At 29.4% G+C, this 23,512-nt stretch overlaps 1 protein-coding gene across 2 annotated transcripts; it reads left to right on the top strand.

Annotated features, from left to right (window-relative positions):
- The first annotated feature begins 2,871 nt into the window (after positions 1 to 2,871).
- On the top strand, positions 2,872 to 21,927 carry LOC126736102 (gamma-aminobutyric acid receptor subunit beta-like). 2 transcript variants are annotated; one of them, XM_050440314.1, is made up of 10 exons: positions 2,872 to 3,093; positions 5,825 to 5,931; positions 5,985 to 6,052; positions 6,186 to 6,331; positions 6,402 to 6,559; positions 11,714 to 11,845; positions 13,937 to 14,089; positions 21,122 to 21,340; positions 21,390 to 21,620; positions 21,678 to 21,927. In XM_050440314.1, the coding sequence occupies exons 1-10, from the start codon at positions 3,032 to 3,034 to the stop codon at positions 21,854 to 21,856; spliced, it is 1,455 nt and encodes a 484-aa protein (XP_050296271.1). In that variant the 5' UTR covers positions 2,872 to 3,031; the 3' UTR covers positions 21,857 to 21,927. The 2 variants fall into 2 exon arrangements, with proteins under 2 accessions (XP_050296271.1, XP_050296270.1); XM_050440313.1 differs by having other exon boundaries at positions 21,390 to 21,927.
- The last annotated feature ends 1,585 nt before the right edge of the window (positions 21,928 to 23,512 follow it).

Here is a 23,512-nt window from a genome sequence, read left to right as displayed (position 1 = left end):
TGGAATTGGAAATTTAAATTGCCTAAAAATAATACAAATAAAATTATGTAATCACTAAACTTTGTAGCATAAATAGTTCAAATACACCCAATATGATCTATTATGTAGGCGGATCTATTATGTTTATAGTAATAAATAAAATACAAACATTAAATATCCTACCTTAAGGTCCTTATTAGTTTAAAACAGCCTGGATGAAAGAACCTTTTATTTTTAAATGTTTTGTAATAAAAGGTTGACTTGATGAATTATTATTCATCAAATTAAATCTTATTTGCATTGCGAATATGAATTTAGGTGTAAATAAATTATTGATTTCTTCTTTGATTTGACGTTTCTAAAAAAAGAAAAAGGAGGTGTAATGGATACTTGATAAATTATTAAGTCACAAATAGTTATAACTAAATATCTAGGCCTGTTTAATTGTTTATTGTTATTAAATAATATGAATTCCAAGTAGAATGGTATTTAGGTTACAGTGCATCATTGGTCTATAGAGGTATACATCGAAGAATTCGATAACTGGATAATTAGTTGAACTAAGGAAGAGAATTTAGTCATAAATCGACGATGGTTGTTTAAACTAATTAAAAGGTATTCCACGTTCATTATTTATCTCCTTCAATACGTAGAACTGGTATTTAAGATGTCCAATATCCAGAATATTACAAAGTGAAGGAAAAAGAAAGAGGAAGAGGAGAGGAAAGCTGCTTTAAAAAAAGAAGAAGAAGAAGAAAAACAAAAATATTTAACTGAACTGCCTGAAGAAAATCAATAATTTTTTCCAAATATTTGATGTGTTAAAGAAAAGGACAAAAAAAGAAGAGAATAAATGTTTGGTTCAACTACTGGAATAAATTATTAATTTTTTCCAGATATTTGATGGTACTAAAAAAGAAGAAGAAGAAATGTTTGTCTCAACTGCCTGTAAAAGTCAATAATTTCTTCCAGGCATTTAAAGTTTCTAAAAAGAAGAAGAACAATAAGAGAAAAAAAGAAGAGAAGAAATATTTGACTCAATTGTTTATTTAATTTCTACTCTAATAATTGATTTCTTACAGGCATTTGACGTCTCTTAAAAGGAAGAAGAAAAAGAGAATAAACGTTTGGCTCAACTGCCTGGAAGAAATGATTGATTTCTTAACTATTGAGACCGTCTCTAAAAAAGGAGAAAAAACAATAGGCACACAATAAGTGTGACAGGTATAGATTAAATGACTATGCTCGTATGCCAAACAAGGATCGAGAAACAAGCGGTCTTAATTAAGTGTCACAAAATTATTTTAACAGTTCATGCTGTCACACTTCGGCTGTTTTATATAGTTTAACAATTTGAATTTATCTAAGTAAGAAGTCAATAATTTCTTCCAGGCATTTGAAGTCTCTAAAAAGAAGAAGAACAATAAGAAAAAAAGAGAAGAGAAGAAATATTTGACTCAATTGTTTATTTAATTTCTACTCTAATAATTGATTTCTTACAGGCATTTGACGTCTCTTAAAAGGAAGAAGAAAAAGAGAAAAAACGTTTGGCTCAACTGCCTGGAAGAAATGATTGATTTCTTAACTATTGAGACCGTTTCTAAAAAAAGAGAAAAAACAATAGGCACACAATAAGTGTGACAGGTATAGATTAAATGACTATGCTCGTATGCCAAACAAGGATCGAGAAACAAGCGGTCTTAATTAAGTGTCACAAAATTATTTTGACAGTTCATTCTGTCACACTTCGGCTGTTTTATATAGTTTAACAATTTGAGTTTATCTAAAACAAAAAACACGTTTTTGAACTGATAAATGATATTAACCTAAATTTGCAATACAAAAGAAAATTTACTATGGTTATAGACCATCTATCAACCAATTTAACAAGGGCTTTGGACACAGTTTCTTATAAAATACTTTTTAATAGACTTGAAGATATTGGCATCAGATAAAGCCCATTAATTTCATTTGTTAAAATAAATAATTTTTTCATTAATCATGGACATTACCTATTTCTCTGAAGACCTGTATAGAAAATGCAATGTTTTAAAAGTAAAAAATCTATGCAATAAATAAATTGTCTAAATAAACATAATTAAAATTATTAACTCAGCTTATGATATCCAATCTTCTAACCAAACCAACATGTCTGTGCCTTATATACAATTTCATTGTGTCACAGATTTATAAGTTTTTATGGACCTACACGATTTAATAAACTTCGTAATGAGTAAAATTTTAAAAATTTACAACAAAATTTTTGCTTCTATTTAATATACGGAGTGTAGCAGCACACAAAGTTAATCATAAGATGTTACGCTTATTGCAATCTTAGGAGAATTGTAATTTGGCTTTTAGAATTAAAAATAAGTAACTTTCTTATAGTCTTACTATAATTAGATAAATGGCTTTGTATGCAGAATTTTTCAAATAAAAGTATTGATTAAGGATGAGTGCAGTTTTATTTATTTAAAAAATCTCTTCCCTGATCAGTTTGAATAATACATACATATTTGAACATAATAAAATAAGGTAAAATCAAAATCCTGCCGTCTCCTTCCACTTATTTATTAACCATTTAGTTATTTAAAATTCCATTAGGCTCTTATTTACTTTGAAAGCTTCTTGCCCTGATCAGTTTGAACAATATCGTTTAAACTAAAATATACATAAAAAATTAAGACCATTCCAGACTAATTACCAATACGCCTAAGATTGCTGGGCATTCAAACATACTTTTTATTATCTGATCTACGGTGTTCACATTTTAATCTCCTTGTCCTGAATGTTTACAAGGCCACAATCTCCTCCTCCTCCTGCTGCTCTCCTCTGGAGTTAAACAAAAGCGTCAGGCAGGCGCACTGGAACGCAGATTTCCTGCTGGCGAAATGCCGTCAGGCAACACTTTCGGTCCAAAAAACTCAATAAAATGCTCTCCAATAAGTTTATAGTTAATGCAAGATAAATCGAAAAGGGTTAAGGAAGAGATGCATTCAAGGGGTGTCGTGTTTGTGTTTAGCAGCTAGTGTTGAAGGGAATAGGGTGAATTATGGCCCGAGGGTTGTTTTTTGGGTTTTTCATGGTTTGGGCTTTGTGGATCAACTTTTCTGGGTAAGTGAACATCTGGTAGCTTGTTTGAAAGTTTGTGTTTTTGAAGGTTTTCTTAATTAAGTTTAATATTTGTGCATTTTTTTTTAACTTTTTAAATGAAATGTGTTTTTTTTGGTAAAAGTTACCAAGGAAAAATATTTTTTTTTTAAGTTAATTGATTAAAACTATATGAGTTTTAGAACTGAATAATAGGACTTAAGTATCGTATCCAGTTAAGTTATGCCTTTATTTCCCTATTATTGCTAGTAATTTAAAGATTTCTTGAACCAAACTTTAACACCAAATTAGTTAGTTTTTTATTTTTTTTAATGTAACGATAAAATATGAAGGTCACAAAAAATAAATTTTTACTGATAATCTTCTAGAAATAATAAATCCGAATATTCTAAATAAAGTCAAAAAATACGCAGAAGAGACCCCTTAATTTTTTTCAGAAGAATGAGCCTATTTGACTTTAACTACTTGGAAGAAATCCAAAATTACTTGACAATTTAGTAGAGCAATTAAAAAAAAATTATAAAGTGAGTCATAGAATAAAGGGAATAATATTATAATTTAAAATATTCAGAAAAGTATTCTTTATAAATAAGGTCCTTAACTTGAATCAGTCCAGTGATAATTTTCAGTGATATCAATATTTTTAAGCAGTGATAACCAAAGAGCATGCACTTGAAAGTGCTATATCTAAACAACAAACTCTAATATAAGTATGCTGTTTAATTGATTTAATTTAATACATAATTTAAAACACACGTTAAACGCATGTATAATATTTCAAAAATTTGTTGTATAATATTTCAAAAATCATTAATTGTATCCTAAATAAACCTCAAATACCAAATTTCAATGAAATCGGGCAAATAACAAAAAACTAAAAAAACAAATAATCCCACATGATTAGATTAGATTTTTGTTTAATCATTAGGACCTACTGTATTGTAATTTTTGTCTAGCAAAATGCCTTGTGTGGTCCACTGTGTCGCATGAATATTATAGTAACACACGGTAAATTCCTAAAACGTCAAAACTTTGCCGAATATTCACGGCTAAAAGAACCTGATTTGGTAAGACATATGCATATATTCGGATTGTTCAGAGTCTCTTGAATATTGCCATATGAATTTCAAAAAGTTTTGAGTTATTTTAAGCATTTTATCAATGAAATTAGGAAGCAAGTCCAAGCCGATTAATCCACTTTGACGCCATGTTGTCAAAACCCCCGTAAAAGACGCCATTAAAATTGGGCATAGACGTCAAAATCGACCATTTTCAGATAAGGGTATAAAAAAGGGTATAAAAAATGGGGTATAAAAAATGCTTTTTACCTTATAATTTGTACATGGAAAAATAGTAGAAAGCTTCAGGAACAGATTAAAATCAATTATGGTCAGATTCCAATCGGCTTTAATAGTTAAATTTTAATTATAAAAAAGGTCTTTTATCGGCAAAAATCCTCGTTTCCGTTACCATGGAGACGCGGCCATGGAGAAAATGGGTGCAGCGTGATTTTTAGCGATTTTTCGCCATTGGTACTAAATCGGAATAAAATTATTTTTGGGGTACTTATAATAATGGTGAAAAATTGAGATTTCAGTATGTTGTACTAAATTGAATGGCGCATTTGCTGAAGCAGTTATGGTTTATCTATGACATACAGGGTGCGCACAATTAATTTCCTAATTCAAAAAATGTTCGAAAATTCATAACTCAAAAATGGTTTTACCTAGAAGTACGGTTACTATTGGAAAATATTCGTCTTATTACGGATTATAAACCGTCCAAAAATCTTTTAGCACTAGGTGGCGCCATTAAAAAGTTATTTCAAGTTAAAAAGAAAAAGGCTATTTTCAAATGAATAGTGCTCATCCTGTATGAAAAATAGCGTTAAACTTTATTCGGTTTTATTCGGAAAGAATGCAGGTTTATTTAATCCAAATACATTTTTTTTAAATTTTGCCACATAAAAATTTTATATTATTTCTTCCAAAAAAAAAACTTAAAAAAAAATACTTTAATTAAGTTTGTAGTTTTCAATGGAGCGCACAAATCATCTGTAAGTCATTATTTCCACTAATATACCGTTAAACCGTATTAAGGGGCTAGAATATCAGAAATTTCTAAAACTTTTAACGCTAAAAAAAATACTTCCTGTATGCTAAAAATCATCAAAAATTATACAGCAAACCGCCTCATGAACTCTAATCGACCCGTAATGTTCCATAAGATTCAAAGAACCGTTATGACCTGTATCGAATTTGCATTGAAAAAATTGGAATTTTTTTTTTTTTGACTTTGCAGTACTAAACAAAAAAACAAATAAAAATTTGTGAATAATCAAGTTTGTAGCCCCATATTCCTTAATTATAAAAAAGTAAACATTATTTCTCTACCCCAAATAAAACCAAAGTTATAACCACTATTGTCCGACGGGTCCGAATTTTGTGCAAGAACTCCCCTACGGGAGAACCTCTTTATTAAGCTTCGCTTTAATAAAAACTAACAGGAGTATTTTAATAAAGTAACATTTAGGATATATAGAAGAGTATGCTTAAAAAATAATGCTTTAAGCGTAAACCAGTTTAAGGAAAATTTTTAGGAATATCAACCGTTTTAATTAGTGTTTCACCTCGTCTTGAAGGCTCACTTTAAGGTCATTTATCTAAAAATCTAGTAGGACTATTCTTATGAGATAAAATTAAAGATATTCATTAGAGTGTTCTTTGGTTTCTAGGGCCCAAGTAACCACCCTAATGGTAACCGACCGTCTGGACAACGTAACCCAAACCATTTCCAGACTTTTAAATGGCTACGACATACGTCTGAGGCCAGATTTTGGCGGTAATAAACCGATGTATTTTATTTAATAAAAAAAAAAAATTTCTTATGTTTAGGAGAGCCCTTATTCGTCGGAATGGACTTGACCATAGCCAGTTTCGATGCCATATCCGAAGTAAATATGGTAAGGCCAACTGTCTCTTATTTAACACTTGTTATTGACTGAAAAAAGGAAATTACGTACTGCGAGGAGGTCCTTCATTTCCTCCCTTTTTCTGACAACACGAACGTTCTTCTATCTAATATCCTTTTTCCAGGATTACACAATAACGTTATATCTGAACCAATATTGGAAAGATGAAAGGTTGGCGTTCAGCAGTGAGGAGGAAGTGTTAACCCTATCGGGAGATTTTGCCGAGAAAATTTGGGTCCCCGACACGTTTTTCGCGAACGACAAAAACAGGTGATTACGTATAAATTAACTTTAACAGAGGGGAAATTCAGGAAAAGAACAATTTTCAATTATTTTTCAGTTTTCTACACGACGTAACCGAGAGAAATAAATTGGTACGTCTTAATGGTGACGGATCCATTACATACGGAATGCGATTCACCACCACGTTGGCTTGCATGATGGATCTCCATTATTATCCGCTCGATTCGCAAAATTGCACCGTGGAAATCGAAAGCTGTAAGTAGGGGAATTAATTTAATGTCAAGTCAATTTTTTCGAACTAGTTCTTAGTTTGATTAAAAGAGAGTCAGTGATAATTGTCTTGTTGAAAGAGTTTCAATGTTTTTATTTTCTTCACGCTCATTGTTTTCTTATATTTTTCATTAAATCAATGTTTTTATTTTCTTTTGTTAATTAAAACACTCTGATTTTTCACAATTTTTTATTAAATTCTGGATCTTTTCTTCAATTTTTTTTAAATAATTTTTTACAAGTTATTTTAATTAAAAGTTTCCAGTTAGCTAGTATCTTCTTTAGTAGATTGTCATTAATAATTTTCTTAATTAATTAATTTCAATGTGTGTTAACTAATTTTGGGAAACAGTAATTTTAGACAGCTAATTATTTTAACTTTTAATTAGTTGTCATCTTTAAATCTATTTCTTCATTAATTTTCATATTATTTAACATTCTTATTCACTTTTATCAAAAATTTATTAATTAGTTGATTTAGTTAGGAAAATTGAAATTTTCTGTAAAATATTTCGAGTTCAATTTTTGTTTGATTTTATAAATTCGTTGTACTATGATTTTAGAAAAAACTAATGCTGCTATTTTTTTTGATTCATTAGATTTTTCACCATTTCTTATTAAAAACTGTCTTTTCTTTAATTTTTTTTTTGGTAATTTTCTAAAACTTATTCAGGTTTTAATTTTTCTGTCTATTTCATGTGGATAAATTCCCCTGATTTTTTTGTGTCCTTAATTTTTATTTCCTTTTAATTAAAAGTCCAGTTAGTTAATGTCTTTTTTTATAGATTGTCATTATTAATTTTCTTAATTAATTTTTACTAATTTTTGGGAACAGCAATTTTTGACCGCTAATTATTTTCACTGTTAATTAGTTGTCATCTTTAAATCTATTTCTTCATTAATTTTCCTATTGTTTAACGTTCTTATTTAATTTTACCAAAAATTTATTAATTAGTAAATTTATTTAGAAAAATTGAAATTTTCTTTAAAATATTTCGGGTTGAATTTTCGTTTACAATTTACTATGATTTTATAAATAACTGATGGTCCTAATTTTTTTAAATTTATTACCTTTGACAATTGTTTATTTTCTTTTTTTAATGTTTAAGTGTTTAGTAGTGGCCTGAAAAAATATTTTATAGTCTGTTTTTAATATATTTTCGTATTAAATTTATTCAGTTATGTAAAGTAACTTAATTAGCTAATTCATTTTAAATTCTTGAGACTAGATGTGCCTCAAGCTAGTTTTTGAGAAAACTAGCTTGATATTTCTTTTCTTTAATTGTTTTTCTTTTTTCCATTTTTTAATTAAACTGCTTTAGTTTCTTAACATTTTTTGGCTATGTTTGCTTTTTTAACTGATTCATTTCAATTAAAATGTATTGGTTTTATGTTACTATTACATTTTATGCTTTTTAAAATTTCATATTAAAAAAAAATATTACGCAGTGTAGAAGATTTTTTTTTTTAATATACAAGAAATTTTGTTTTTGTTAACTTAACTTTTTAACCCCAATTGTTTATTTAAAATATTTTTTTCCTCGTTTAGTATTTTTATTTTATGGTCATTGTTTTCTTTTTGAATTAACTAGTTTTGTAATTTTTTTCTTAATAAATTTAATACCCACATGCTCTTAAACTGTTACGGTTACTTCTTTATTCTGTTTAATTACTTAGTCACTCTATCTTCTTTTCATTAAATCTTCATTTACTTTTAGCCATTTTTTATGATTAAGCTTTTAATTTATTTCCTAGATTAAAAAAAAACGCTCTACTATTTCAACATTTCGCGCTCATTTTTATTTTTTAATTTACCAATTATAAAATATATTCTTCTACAAAAATTGATTTTCTAGTTGCTTACTCTGTCGCTATTTCATTTTAGTCACATTTATTTTTTTTTTTAATATTTTTTTGTTTTTCTTTTTTTTTTTTTAATGAAATGAATTTCGAAAAAAATGTTTGAATAAAAAAACAATTTTTCTCATTTTATTTTAAATTTTAAATAATTTCTTGTTTGTCGGATGTGAACATTAAATAAAATAAATTATAAACAAATTTCATCGTTTATAATTTTTCTTTATTAATTTTCCAATTATCATATATTCTTAATATCCTTTTTCTTCGAGGTTTTTTTATGAGCAGAGTTTAAGGTACATTTAAGTATTGATTTTTTATTAAATTAATAATTTGTTTTTTCTGTTTTATCAGAAATTTTACTTTCCAAAAAAAAATCATTGTAAACATTTCTCAATCTTTTTAGAAAAAACGTTTTTTACGCTCACTATTTTATAGTTTTTTACCCAATTGTTACAATAATTTTTGTCGTATATATTCGTTAATTTTCTAACTATTACATATTCTTTTCTCTTCTTGTTTTCTTCTAGTAAAAAATATTTAAGGGGCATTTAAATGTTGTTTTTTTTATTAAATTGATAGTTTATTTTAATTTTTTTTACTGTTTTTTAGGAGATTTTAGTTTTTTAAATTAGAACCACATAGGCAAACTTTCACTGCATACAGCTCCCCAACTGTTTTTTTTCAATTTTAGGTATATTTAAAAAATTGATTCTTTGCTGTTTTTTAGTGAAATTCTATTTTCTTAAACGAGCAAGACTTCATTGGTTACCTCTCCTAAATTGTTTTTATAAAAAGCGTTTTTTTACGCTCATTATTTTTGAACTTTTATGGAATTGTTACGATAATTGTCGTCGTTTATAATTTTTCTTCGTTAATTTTCCAATTATTACTTAATCTTATGGTTTTATTTCTTCTTGTTTTTAATTTTTCATTAAAAAGAATTTTAGGACATTTAAATATTTTGGAAGTCGTTTTTATTTGCTTCCAGAAGTTATTTTTAGGAAATTTCCCAGTCTTAAGTACTACAAATCCTTTTTTTCTTGCAGGCATTTAGGGTCATGCCTCACAAAATTTTAGGGATATTTAAATATTGTTTTACAATAATTTCACTTTGTTTTTAAATAAATTATTTTAAATTGTTTTTCTTTATGTTCTTTCGGGCATATATTTCTATTTATTCGATTCTATATTCGAGCAATAATTTTTTGAATTATTGTTTCTTCTCTTTCATAGGAGATTTTACTTTCTTAAACTAAGGTCACTTGGACGAGACTTCATTGTAAATATCGCTTAAAATGGTTTTAAAAAAAGCGTTCTTTTACGCTCACTATTTTATAGTTATTTAGCCAATTGTTACAATAATTGTCGTCGTTTATATATTTTCTTCCTTAATTTTCCAACTATTAAAATATTTTTATTTTTTTTCTTTCTTGTTTTTTTTATTATTGAACAAGAAGATATTGTTTTTTTATTAAATTGATAATTTATTTTAATTGTTTTTTTACTGTTTTTCTTTTGGAGGGAATTTCAGTTTCTTAAATTAAAACCAAATGGGCAAGCTTTCAGTGCATTAATCTCTCTAATTGTTTTTTCAATTTTAGGTATATTTAAATGTTGTTCTTTTATTAAAGTAATAATTTATATTAATTTTTCTTTGCAGTGTTTTAGTGAAATTCTATTTTCTTAAACGAGCAAGACTTCATTGGTTACCTCTCCTAAATTGTTTTTATAAAAAGCGTTTTTTTACGCTCATTATTTTTGAATTTTTATCCAATTGCTACGATAATTGTCGTCGTTTATAATTTTTCTTCGTTAATTCTCCAATTATTACTTAATTTTATGGTTTTTTCTTCTTGTTTTTATTTTTTATTAAAAAGAATTTTAGAACATTTAATTTTGGAAGTCGTTTTTATTTCCAGAAGTTATTTTTAGGAAATTTCCCAGGCTTAAGTTCTACGAATGTTTTTTTTCTTCCAGGCATTTAAGGTCATGTCTGACGAAATTTTAGTGATATTTAAATATTGTTTTTTTTTAATAATTTCACATTGTTTTTAAATAAATTATTTTAAATTGTCTTTCTTTATGTTCTTTATCAAATTTTATTCTCTTAAATTAAGAACACGTGGGCGGGACTTTATCGTAAACGTCTTTTAAGCTGTTTCTTACAAAAAGCTTTTTTTACGCTCATTACTTCTTAATTTTTAAACTGTCACCATTTATAACTTTTCTTCGTTAATTTTCCAATTGTTATTTTTAATTTGATAATTTATTTTAATTTTATTATTAATATTTCACTTGTTTAGTTTTTATAGAATTTATTAGAATTATATTTTTAATTAGGAAGGTTTAAGGAAGCGAATATTTTTCATAAGCCACCCCTTCTCTGTTTGTCCTATTTTTATTTTTTCCTACTTTGTCTATTTTTGTAACTTTCCATTTTTTTTTATCTTAGTCTAGGTATAAAAATCAGACAATTAAAAAAATTTAATATTTACTTAATTTAAGTGTTATTTTTATAGGAATAAATCAATATTGTTTATTTAAAACCTCGATCCAGGAAGTTGATTTATATATTTTTTCTTTTTTCAGGAAGTTAACGAACAGTACCTAAAAAAATATTTATCCAAAATAATAAATGGAACTGCCTGGAAAATTACAAGGAATTAGCAAATAGCAAATGCAAATTTCAATTTAAGTGCCTGGAATAAGGCTAATAAAGGTGCATTTCCAGGCAGTCAATATAAAATACGTATTTTTTATATAAAACTTGGATCCGGGCAGTTAAATTCATTATTTTCCTAAAAAAATTCTTAACTATCTGGAAGAAAAATATTTATTTCTTAATATACAAAAAAATAGCAAATATGAACTTTAGTTAGAAATTGCCTGGAAAATGACAAGAAATCAACAGATCATCGACCCTTAGTTTATTTTCTTTCAGATTGTAGGTGACATACCATATGTTCCAGAAATCTTTTTTTTCCAGGCAGTCGTTTAAATTAAAATTTTTCTCCTTCCAATCAGTTGATATGCTTCTACTCTTTCCAGATATTTTTTATTTAGAAATTTCAACTGCCTGGAAAAGCATTTATTAATTTTCCTTCAGCTAGACGACTTGAATAAATTGTAACATCAAAATGACCGGCAACATTTTTATTTTAATAATTTTCCAGATATAAACTAGGATATAAATGAAAAGAAATGCAATAAGCTTTTCAGAATTTTACTCTGGAAATTTCTATATTATATAAATAAAATAAAATACAATTTTATTTGTAGATGGTTATACCGTAATGGATGTAGTCATGTATTGGAAAGATAGGCCGGTACGTGGAGTCGAAGAAGCGGAACTGCCCCAATTTACCATTATCGGATACGAGACAAATGACCGGAAGGAAAAGCTCGCTACAGGTATTACCTAACCGGAAGTAGAGGTTTTATGAGAGGGATTTTATATTAAGAGTGTTTTTTTTGCATAAATCTTTGTTTTATTTTAAGGAAAAAATTGGTACCTCCTTTTTACTTTATTTATTTATAAAAATCAAAATTTACCCTTTCTGTCCTTATTTTTTTACTATGTTTAAAAAAAAATTAACTGTTACCACTAATTAAATTAACTATTACAGACTTACTGTTTTTGACATTTTGTTGACATATGACTGAAAAATCAGGCCGATTTATCACAACAGAATTAAGTTAAAATAATTTTAATTTTTTTTAAAACCTTTTCCAGGCAAAAAGCCTATTTTTGGAACTTTTCCAGGCTATTGAAGAATTTTTTTTTCCAAAATCCAAATACAATACATTGATATTTATCATTATTTCTTTTAAAATGATGTGACATCTATTTACAATTGTATATATTATATAAGCTAAGGTAATAGAAGTGACAACATTAAAAAAGTAAAATTCATGATTTGATTTCAAATTTCCCGCGCTTGCAAATGTTTGAGACGACAACATTGGATCAATCCCTGTATATAGAAGCTTCTGGCATACTGCTTTTATTGACATCTGTCTAGAAAACCGGCTGACATTATGGTTAACAACAATTAAATTTATGATCCCAGAGAGTTGGAAATCTTAATTTTCTGCCAGGGTTTCAAATAGTTTTTTTAGACAGTTAAGAAAAATCTATAAATGAAATAATAAAATTAAGTAACAAACAGAATAAAAAATTCAAATTTCTTGCGCTTGAAAACGTTTGAGATGGCAACATTGGATTAATCCCTGCATATAGAGGTTTTGGTATACTGTTTCTATTGACATATGTCAACAAAATGAGTTGTCATTACGATTTACAAGGATTTAAATTCATAGTTCCAGGCGGTTGGATATTTCAGTTTTCTGTCAGGAGCTTTAAATATTTTTTTCACTCCAGAAAAATTTGTAAATTTAATAACAGAATAAACTAATACACAAAATAAAAATTCAAATTTCCCGCGCTTAAAAATATCTAAGACAGCAAAAAGGATTAATCCCTGCATACATGAACTTCTGACGTACTGCTTTCAAGGAACTAATTCAATTAAAAGGAATTAAAAATTGTCATTCCAGGCAATTGGAAATTTAAATTTTCTTCCAGGGGGTTTAAATATTTTTTTTACACTTGAGAAAAATGTGTAAATTAAATAACAGAATAGAAATTCAAAATTCCCGCGCTAAAAAATTTTTGAGACGGCAACATTGGATTAATCCCTGCATATAAGGGTTCCGGCATAATGCTTCTATTGACATCTGAAAGTTAGCTGTCATTATAATTGATAAAATTTAAATTTATGGTCCCAGGCAGTTTTAGATTTAAATCTTCCAGGCGTTGTAAATATCTTTTTCAGATAGCCGAACAAATAAGAGAATAAACTAACAAACAGAATAACATAAACAAATTTCCTGCGTTTGAAAACTTTTAAGACGGCAACAATGGACTAATCTTTTTATTTAGAGGTTCCGGTATACTGCCTCTATTGACGTCTATCTAGAAAATGAGTTGACATTATGATTCACAGGAATTTAAATTTATGATTCCAGTCTCCCAGGGACTTTAAATATTTTTTCCACTTCAGAAAAATCTGTAAATTTAATGACAAAATAAACTAATACACAAAATAAAAATTCAAATTTCCCGCGCTTAAAAACATTTAAGACGGCAACATTGGATTAAGCCCTGCATACAAGATGATATACAGATGCTTCTGACGTACTGCTTCTATTAATTGACATATGTCTAGAAAATCAGCTGATTCGACTAAGAGGAATTTAAATTCGTAATTTCAGACAATAGAAAATTTCAATTTTCTTCCAGAGGTTTAAAAAAGCATTTATTTCTTCCAGGCAGTTGAGAAAAATCTATAAATTAAATAACATAATAAACTAACAACCAGAATAGAAGTTCAGATATCCCGCGCTTACGTCCTTGCCAATTGAAAACTTTTAAAATGTCAACATCAGTTGATCTTGCATAGGGCAGATTAAACTTGAAGCAATATACTATTTTCGTTCCAGGAATATACCAAAGACTCTCCTTATCCTTTAAGCTTCAAAGAAACATCGGATACTTCATTTTCCAAACGTACCTTCCTAGCATATTGATCGTTATGTTATCCTGGGTATCTTTCTGGATTAACCATGAAGCTACCAGTGCCAGAGTGGCATTAGGTAAGTACTAAAAAGTACTTCTATTTTATTTTACAATTTTACGATTATGAAGAGGGAATTTCAGGAGAGTAACGCTGGTTTTTTGCATCATACGGCAACGGCGCAGCCTTGAACGTCATTAAGGACATATTTGAGAGTAAAGCAATGTTGCCACATGTGGAAGTTAAAGGAAGTGTTTGGGAAAAAATTTGGTCAACGTCAAGGCATTTTGAGGGCAGTTTTAGAGTCATTTTTATAGTAACAATTTTCATTTTTTCCAGGTAGTTAAAGTCACTTTTTTTGGGCATTTAAGGTCATTTTTGGAAAATTTTAAGGTCGTTTTTGTTTTTTCCAGGGGTTCAAGTAACTTCCAATATCCGCCAGGTTGATGAGGTAAATTTTTAGAAATTTTCCATGCTCCCAGAAGTTCTTCGAATATTTTATTTTTTCAGGCATTTAAAGTAATGATTGACGAAATTTTTTAGGCAGTTTATCTCATTTTCCCTTTTTCCCAGAAATCCTATAAATACATATAATAAAGGAACTATTTCCAAGCAGTCAATGTAGTGATTCTTCCAAAATTCCCATATGTCTTTCAGGCTTTTTTGGACCTAAAACGTTTCACGTCATCAAACTTTTAATATCTAAAATGTTGTTCAAACTTTTCTATGCTTAGGTCTCTTTCTATTTTCACTGCCTGAAAGAGATCGAAATATTATACAAATTTTTTTCTTTAAATTTTCAGGCAGTTAATGTTTTTGCTTTCTTCCAGGCAATTGGGAACGTTCATTAAGGATTTTTTCAGGCAGTTTTTTTCGTTTACTATCTTCCTGGAATTTTACAAATAAACAATTTTTTTAAGGCTTCTAAGGCCTTACTTGACAAAATTCTTCAGGCAGTTTATGTAATTTGCCCTTTTCAAGACATTCAATCAATAACTAATTTTTTCCAGCCATTTATGGTAATTTTTGAAGAAATTTTCCAGGCAGTTGAAGCCACTTTAAGTAATTTCCAGACAATAGGGACAAAAGGATTTATTGTGAACATATTCAATTTTTTCAAGCATTTGAAGTCATTTTTGTTTTCTTTTTTTAGAGGTTAAAGTAATAATCAATCTTTTTCAGTTATATGTTGTAATTTCTGGAAATTGTCCAGGCAATTAACGTAGTTTTTCTGGGTTACAGGACTTTTATAAAATGTAATTTTTCCAGGCGTTTAAGATAATTTTTCATATCATTTCAGGCAGTTTATATGATTTTTCCCTTTTCAGGAAAAAACTCTATAAACAATCAATTTTTTCCAGGCACTTAAGGCAATTTGTGAGTAAATTTATGAATTTATGAATGAACAGTTAATTGTGGAATAAAATATTAAAAACGGCCTTAAATGCCTGTAAAAAATTAGTTATTTATAAAATAACTTGAAAAATTAAAAACGCACATACATTTCATGTAAATTTTCGTCATAAATAGCCTTTAATGGCTGAGAAAATTTGATGTTTATAGAATTTCTGAAAAAAGCAAAAACGACGTTAATTGCCTAAAAATTTCGTTAAAATGGCCTTAAATGCCTGGGAAAAATTATATTTTTGCTTCAGGACTTTTAGTATTCGAAATATTTTCAAACTTTCTTACGACAACCTATGATCGTGTCACAGTTTTTACCAAAAATCTCGATTTCTGTTGAATTTTCAAAAACATCTTTACTAATCAAAGTTGTAGACAATTTTATACTCTACAAGACTTATTCCAGGCATTTTTATTGTAGAACTTTCAGTTTCCTAGATATTTTCAAAAATGCCTTCTAACAAGCTGTGGTTTCATCCCAAAAAATCAAAGTTGCGAAAAACTTTGAATTATCAAACTTGTAGACAATTTTCCACTCTACAGAGTTTATTGAAGGCATTTTTGCTGTAGACCTTTCAGTTTTTCACATATGTTTTTCTTCCAGGAATTTTATAATCAACTATTTTTTTTCTAAGTATTTAGGATCATGTTTAACGAATTGTTTCAGACAGTTTTTCCATGTTTCCCTCTTTCCGGAAATTCTATAAATAATTTTTTCTATCCCCTTTTGGTTTATTGACAAAAATACCAACAAAAAGATTTATAGTGAAACTTTTTAGTTTTTCCAGGCATTTCAGGTCATTTTTCACAATAGTTTTCAGGCAGTTTGTAATTTTCCACGTTTTCCAGAAATTCTTTAAATAACTAATTTTATTCGGGCATTTAAGGCAATTTGTGAATAAATTTATGAATTTATGATTAAATATTTTGTTGTAGAATACCTGGAAGGAAGAACAATTTTATCAACTGCCTGAAAAAATTTAATTATTTATGAAATACCTGGATACATGAAAAACGATTTAAGGTGGCGAAGATTGTCATCAAAAATAGCCTTAAATGCCTGAAAAAATTAGTTATTTATAGAATTCCTGAAAAAAACAAAAACGATGTCAATCGCCTAAAAATTTCATCAAAAATGGCCTTAAATGCCTGGAAGAAATTAGTTATTTATAGAATACCTGGAAAAAAGCGAAAACGACATAAACTACAAAATTCCAGATGATTTTTTACCCTACAAGATTTTTTTCAGGTATTTTTGTTCTAGTAATTTTAGTTTTCTAGATGTTTTCAAAAAATGCTTGTGACAACCTGTGCTCGTTGACACAGTTTTTAGAAAAAATCTCAATTTTCCTTAAAATTGCCAAAAAGTTCTAATTATAAAAATTGTAAAAAAATTTCACTCTAACTATGGCTGAAGGATACTCAGTTTTACAGATATTTTATCATATATTAATTATATCATTTTTGATGAAATTTCCAGGCAGTAGATATCGTGTTTTGTTTTCTTCCAGAAATTTTTTAAAAAACTAATTTTTTCCAGGCATTTAAGTTGTTAACAATTTATGTCGTTTTTCCTATTTCCAGGGCCCTGTAACACAACCACTACAAGTTATACAATTGTAAAAATATTTTCTACACTTGTAATTTTTCCGTAACAGAACAATCTTGTAATTACCTAAGCGGCTTTAGTAATTACGGAAGATTTTTTACATATGTAGACGTATTCTGTAACACAACTTCAGCACTTGTATATTTGTGTTAAAGTATTTCCCACAATTGTAAATAATGTTCTACCCATTTATATCAGTGGGTAAATTCGGTAAACGCAGTATTTTAATATCAACTTTCTCACTGTGCACATTAGTTTTCGTTCTCGGTATGTGGTCAAGTGACTCGGAAAGTGACAATGAAGGTGCCCCCCACAGGGAATACCCAGGCTTTAATTTTCTTAGCGATGGCGAGTTCAAGGAAAGGTTCCGTCTTAGCAGACAGCAATGTCAAAGTCTTGTTCGATATATTGGAGCCGCGCTAAATAATAACACAATTCGGTGGTATGGATTGACTTCACAGCAGAAGATATTAATTGTCCTACATTGGCTAGGAAATGGAGGTCAATATCATGGCGTTTGCGATATGCATGGAGTTTCAAAAATGACTGTGTGCCGATGCGTACATGACACTGTTGGATGCGGTAAATGATATAAAATTTGACGAAATCGTGTCATGGCCACATAATACATTGGATATTATTCAAAGATTTCATGGCATCGCTGGTTTTCCCGAAGTATGTGGTGCTGTCGATGGAATACTGATAAATATAGATGCCCCGACGAGCCAGCCTTTGTAGATCGCCATGGTAAACATTCAATTAATTGCATGGCTGTTTGTGGTCCTGACCTAAAATTTTATTATGTTAGTGCTAACTGGCCCAAGAGTACTTCGTAACAGTAATTTATTTCGAAGAATGGAAAATGGTTGATTCCACCAACATATGAAAATCCACTAAATCAAGCCCAACAGGATTTCAACAGAGACGCGGATGATTTCATGGTAGACGATGGTGAAGAGTTATCAGACAATGAAGAAAATTATGAATATCTCGATGACGATGATATCTAAACTATAGGTACTAGATAAATTATTATAAAGATAAATAGGTCTTGCCGTTTTCTGATTGGAAGTTATTTTGGAACTGCGAGGTAAATTCAGAAAACGGTAACCCGTGGTCCTTTTCTAATTTTAATATTTCCAGCTTGGTTTTATAGTATTGTAATTTTATATGTTCAATTTGTAGTTTCAGCTTTTCATTTTTATCGTCACTTTCACCCGTGCTTTCGACAACTTTTCTCTTTCCTACAATTGAAAAGTGGAAATTAGAAATTGATAGATGGATGGATTAGTATTATAAGCATTTAATGTAATTCAAGCAGAGACGACATTTCTGACTCATCATCAATTTGCTGTTGGGACACATTTGCATAAACCTGTACCTGTCCTGCGGAAAAGTCTGAAATATATTGTGCTGCAGTATAGCTTGGATTGCTATTGCTGCTTTGTATAACATTGTTATAACCTTCTTGGTGGTAGGAATATGTTGGCGAGTGCAAAGAACTATTTCTATCATCTCCATAATGTGATCCTTCTGCACTAGTTGAAGGAATATTTACAGCAAGACTTTTGGCAGTATTTTGATGGTGCAAAGCATTTGCTTCATGGGGAATTTGATTTTGGCCGCTTCCCGACATACGAACGCGTCTTATCACATTCAGGATTTCCGTTCGTGCAATAAATTTTTGGTCTTCATTAAATTTTTTTAATGAAGGGAGTAGAGACAAAAGAAAATATTTATCTTCGTCAATTTCATTCTCTGTATCCTTTTTTTCCCTCAAAATCTGAAGCAGAGATTCCTCATATGTTTTCTGATGAGTTTTCTTTTGGTAAATTTTCTTTCTAGAATCAGGTCAGTCTTGGCACCAGTACGAAGTTGCGTAGCTTCACTAGCTTCTGATTCTTCCTCTCTGGTTTCTGTGTTATCTTCCACATCATCAGTACCTTGTTCGAGACTGTTGTAACTAATTCTGCTTTCTATAGAATCCCGCAGAAATAAAAGCTGCTCAAAGTAAAGATATTTCCTTCTCTTTTTAGCCCCAGAACCAGAGGCAATATTCTTTTGAGCATCGTACTCTCTTTTAAAACATGTCCTAAGATCTTTTTTGTAACTCGTTACCTAAAAAAACATTATGTATATGATATGATGTATAAAACATGATGTATATTAGACAATTTTTTTTTTAGGTATTTAGCAACGGGAAATAGCTTTGCATCACTACATTATAAATATTTACTTGGAATTACAACGATACGAAAAATTGTAAAAGACACATGTGAGAAACTTTGGGAATGTTTGGTGCCACTCTATATGCCAAAACCGGATCATGATGACTGGATAAGAGTTTCCAATGAGTTTAATGAAAAAACACAATTTCCCAATTGCATCGGAGCAGTAGACGGGAAACATATTAGAATAAAAAGACCTGATAAATCTGGGTCCGAATTTTTTAACTATAAATCTTTCTTTTCTACTGTTCTTCTAGGCATTGCAGATTCCAATTATAATTTTATATATGTTGAAGTAGGATCTTATGGATCGACAAGTGATTTCAACATATTTAAACAATCGGCATTTTCGCATTTCCTTGACAAGAGCTTATTAAATAATCCGAATGAAAAAAATCTTCCTAATGATGAAAATGGAAAAGCTATGCCGTTTGTGCTCGTGGGAGATGAAGCTTTTGCTCTCTCAAAATTCGTTTTGAGGCCATATCCAAGCAGAAATTTAACCGTAAAACAACGAATCTTTAATTATAGACTTTCGAGGGCACGTAGAATGATAGAATGTACATTTGGAATTTTAGCCAACAAGTGGCGTATACTCCACAGGCCTCTAGATACCCAAGTTGAATTTAGCGACTCCATTACAAAAGCATACTGTATTTTACACAATTATGTGAGAAAACTCGATGGACTAAATTTTGAAGACACCTTTTATGAATGTCCATGGGAAGATATTCCTGCTCTTGGACTAAGGAGCAACAATGAAGGGTATACAGTTAGAGATTATATTGCAAATTACTTTATTTCTCCTCAAGGGTCTGTTCCTTGGCAATATGATAAGATTTAAAAATTTATGTTCTGGTCTTTTGTGAATATACAGGGTGTTTTTTAAGATGAGGTTTTTCTTTTAACACTAAGTATATAGATCGCAAGAAAATAAGAACTTTTATAAGAATAAAATTTTGTCTTAAATTGTCTTGTTTCTGAGATACAGGGTCTTCACGTTTTACATTTTGCTAACTTAAACACACTGTATTTTGGAGGAAAGCAATTTCGATGATAAAAAATGTGATTATAAAAAACTTTATTTTTTATTTAAATGCAATGAATATTTTTATTATTTGGCAGAACAAAAATTTGTAATTTTTTAGGCCATTTTTATTTAACATGTTTTTTCATTCATAACCGAGAAATCGATTGTTAAAAAAAAAACTTTTATAATTTGTGCTTTAAAAACGACATTTTGTAGGTCAAAATAAGAACAAAAGTTCCTATAAACAGATGACCTAAATTGCTTAGTCTCCTAGCAAAATGAAAAATTTTTACACCCTGTATCTCAGAATCAAGACCTTTTTGGACAAAATTTTATTCTTATAAAAGTTTTTATTTTCTTACATTCTATATAGTGTTAAAATGTAAACCCCAAATTTAAAAACACCCTGTATATGTTTGAATAATTCTGTAGGTATGTTGAATCTGTGACTTGATAAACATAAAATAATTTGGTAAAACTTCACATAATTCAGTCTATAATTTTTTCTTTAGATTTTTATCTGAATATTCTTTTTGTTTCGTATTGTACAATGCTAGTCGTTTTTCGACTTCAGTAATAAACAATTCAACATCTATAGCAGCCATTTTTGTTGTAATTTGCCGGCTTATCGACAAATATTAACTACAAAGCAACTTTTTTCAAAGCAAATCACCAGTGAGCGCGATCCCGTTTAAAACAAGCTTGTTTTATTTTATCAGCAACTGTTTCGTCTCTCAAAGAATCCAACAGGTTCATTCATATGGCAACAATGCCTCAACGAACCGAAAACATTTGCACAGTGTTACCATTTGTTAACAAAAATCCTTTTTTTTTTTTAAGGTATAACAACTGTTTTAACCATGACAACCATCAGCACCGGAGTAAGAAGTTCACTTCCGCGTATAAGTTACGTGAAAGCAATCGACATCTACTTGGTGATGTGTTTCGTTTTTGTGTTTGCAGCCCTGTTGGAGTATGCTGCGGTGAATTACACTTATTGGGGTGCCAGGGCGAAAAAAAAGAGTAAAAAGGTGAAGGAGCACGAGGAAACAAAATTAGGTCTGTAACACTCTGATAAAATAAAGAGTCTATATCGAATAGGTTTTAGCCTCCAAAACGTCAACCATATGCGACCAAAACCAGAAAACTAATTTGAAAAATGAGGACATAATCGAGTTACAAGATATTCGAATGAGCCCCTTACCATCGATAAGAAACCGGAAAGTTTCCATGAAACTTAACAGCCAAGACAGCTCGAGTTTTCCCCCGAGTTTTAGGTATAGCAGGTCATCTGGATACATGTATACGTGTAGAAACACTCCTGGATTAAGATTTAGAGGTGTCAAAGTCTTAATTAGTAAAACGATTTATAGTGTTTCAAGGTTCTTTTTTTCAGGTAATCCCGTTCATAAGCCAAAGGTTCTGCATGCTCTTAGAAAGGGAGCTCTGGTGCTGAAAGCGTCCATGCCCAAAATCAAAGATGTCAACTTAATAGATAAATATTCGCGGATCATATTTCCTGTTACTTTTTTAATATTTAATTTGATTTATTGGCTTTTTTACATATTAGAGTAGAGTCAGTTCGAATGTAATTGTTTAATTATTGTTGTCTCGAATTTTAAATAAATTATAAACATAGTTTTTAATTAATGTTTACTAGTCCCTGGAATTAATTGGAAAATGCTCTAGCAAACGGCCGTTTTGATTTATTTTATAGGAAGGGAAAGTATAAATTATTGTTTTACGAAGTATTCTTTTATAGTTTCCTCCCTAGGTTGGTAATACGCCAGTTTATGTGCTTAATTATGTTTAGGAGGATATGAACAGTCAGGTCTTACTGTAAGTCAACAATCTTTGAATTTATTTCAGGTGGTTCAAGTATTTCTTTTTTTGAGTATATATATACAGGGTGTTCCGTTGATTATGTTACAAACTTTTAGGGCAGATAGAAAACGTCAAAAGAAAAACAAAAGTTCATATAAACATGGGTCCGGAAAAGCTTCCTCAGGGAGCTAGAGCTCTTTGAAAATAACCTTTAAAACTAGTTTTTTTTAATAGCTCCGGAACTACTTTAGCTGCCGCAACCAATTTTGGGAGGTAAATTATTGTTAGTACGTTTATTCTTTTGAACCTACTAAATAAAAAAAAAATTACCAGGGGCTTCAGAATCAGGGGGGTATTTGGTAAATTTAGGCCCATTTCTTTAAGACTTTAATTTCTGCCCGTTTGGGCATTAGATTATGATGTTCCTATGCTTTTTACATAAAAAAGGTGCTCTTAGTAGAAGTCGGTAAATATCACCGTTTTTGTGGAAATTGACGAAAAGCAAGTTATGAGATACAAAAATGAATTACCTATTATTATTAATAAACAATTAAAAAAAAAATCTGGCGTAAATAAAAAATAAATGTTTAGAAAAAGTTAAGATAGCCACTTTATTAAATTGGAAAAACTTTTTAAAAATACAACGTGGTGTAAGCCAAGGATGTATAGTACTACCGCTATTATTTAATCGTTATTGGGAAAAAAATCATTCAGAGAGTACTGGAGGAAACAACAATAGCAGTAAAATACAGGAAAACCTATGGATCGACGGAGAACTATTGAAGAAAGTCAGTAAACAGAAATGCTTAGGAACAACTGTCATTTCGGATAATGACTACACTAAGGAAATTAAATTAAAAATTTGATAAGCCCGAACCACATTTAACATTTTTTCTACACTGTGCATAACAATCTGCAAAAGCTGGCGAAACTTCCCTTGGAGAATGCCAATGAGTTTTCAATTAGAACCCTTGTTGATGAAAATTGCTGATCAAATAGCTTCTATTGTTGACTCAGATTTCCATAGTATTTGTATGTAGTCATTAACCATAGTCGGACTGAATATGCACCATCACCGAATACGATACTTGTTCTTTCCTTCATTTTCACACTAAATATTTCATATGAGTCATGAACTTTGCCAGATAATCCAGTAAAAATATCTGTAAACCTTCTTTCATAATCATATATGACTTAAAGTGTAATTGTTAGCAAATCATGTCTATTTGTATGGGTAGACTTCATTTTATTCGCTGGTGTTCTAATATTTATGTAGGACCCGTCAATGCAACCCAAAATTCCCTGATTTCTAAAACATCAATACATTAGAAAAGAAAGTACGGTCTTTATTTTAAAAACTGAACTTACTTTTCTAAACATATTTAACGGAATGAGACATATATTATG

This window comes from Anthonomus grandis, chromosome 5, assembly GCF_022605725.1.
Source record: "Anthonomus grandis grandis chromosome 5, icAntGran1.3, whole genome shotgun sequence".
NCBI lineage: Eukaryota > Metazoa > Arthropoda > Insecta > Coleoptera > Curculionidae > Anthonomus > Anthonomus grandis.
This window is presented reverse-complemented; position numbering and strand designations above follow the sequence as displayed.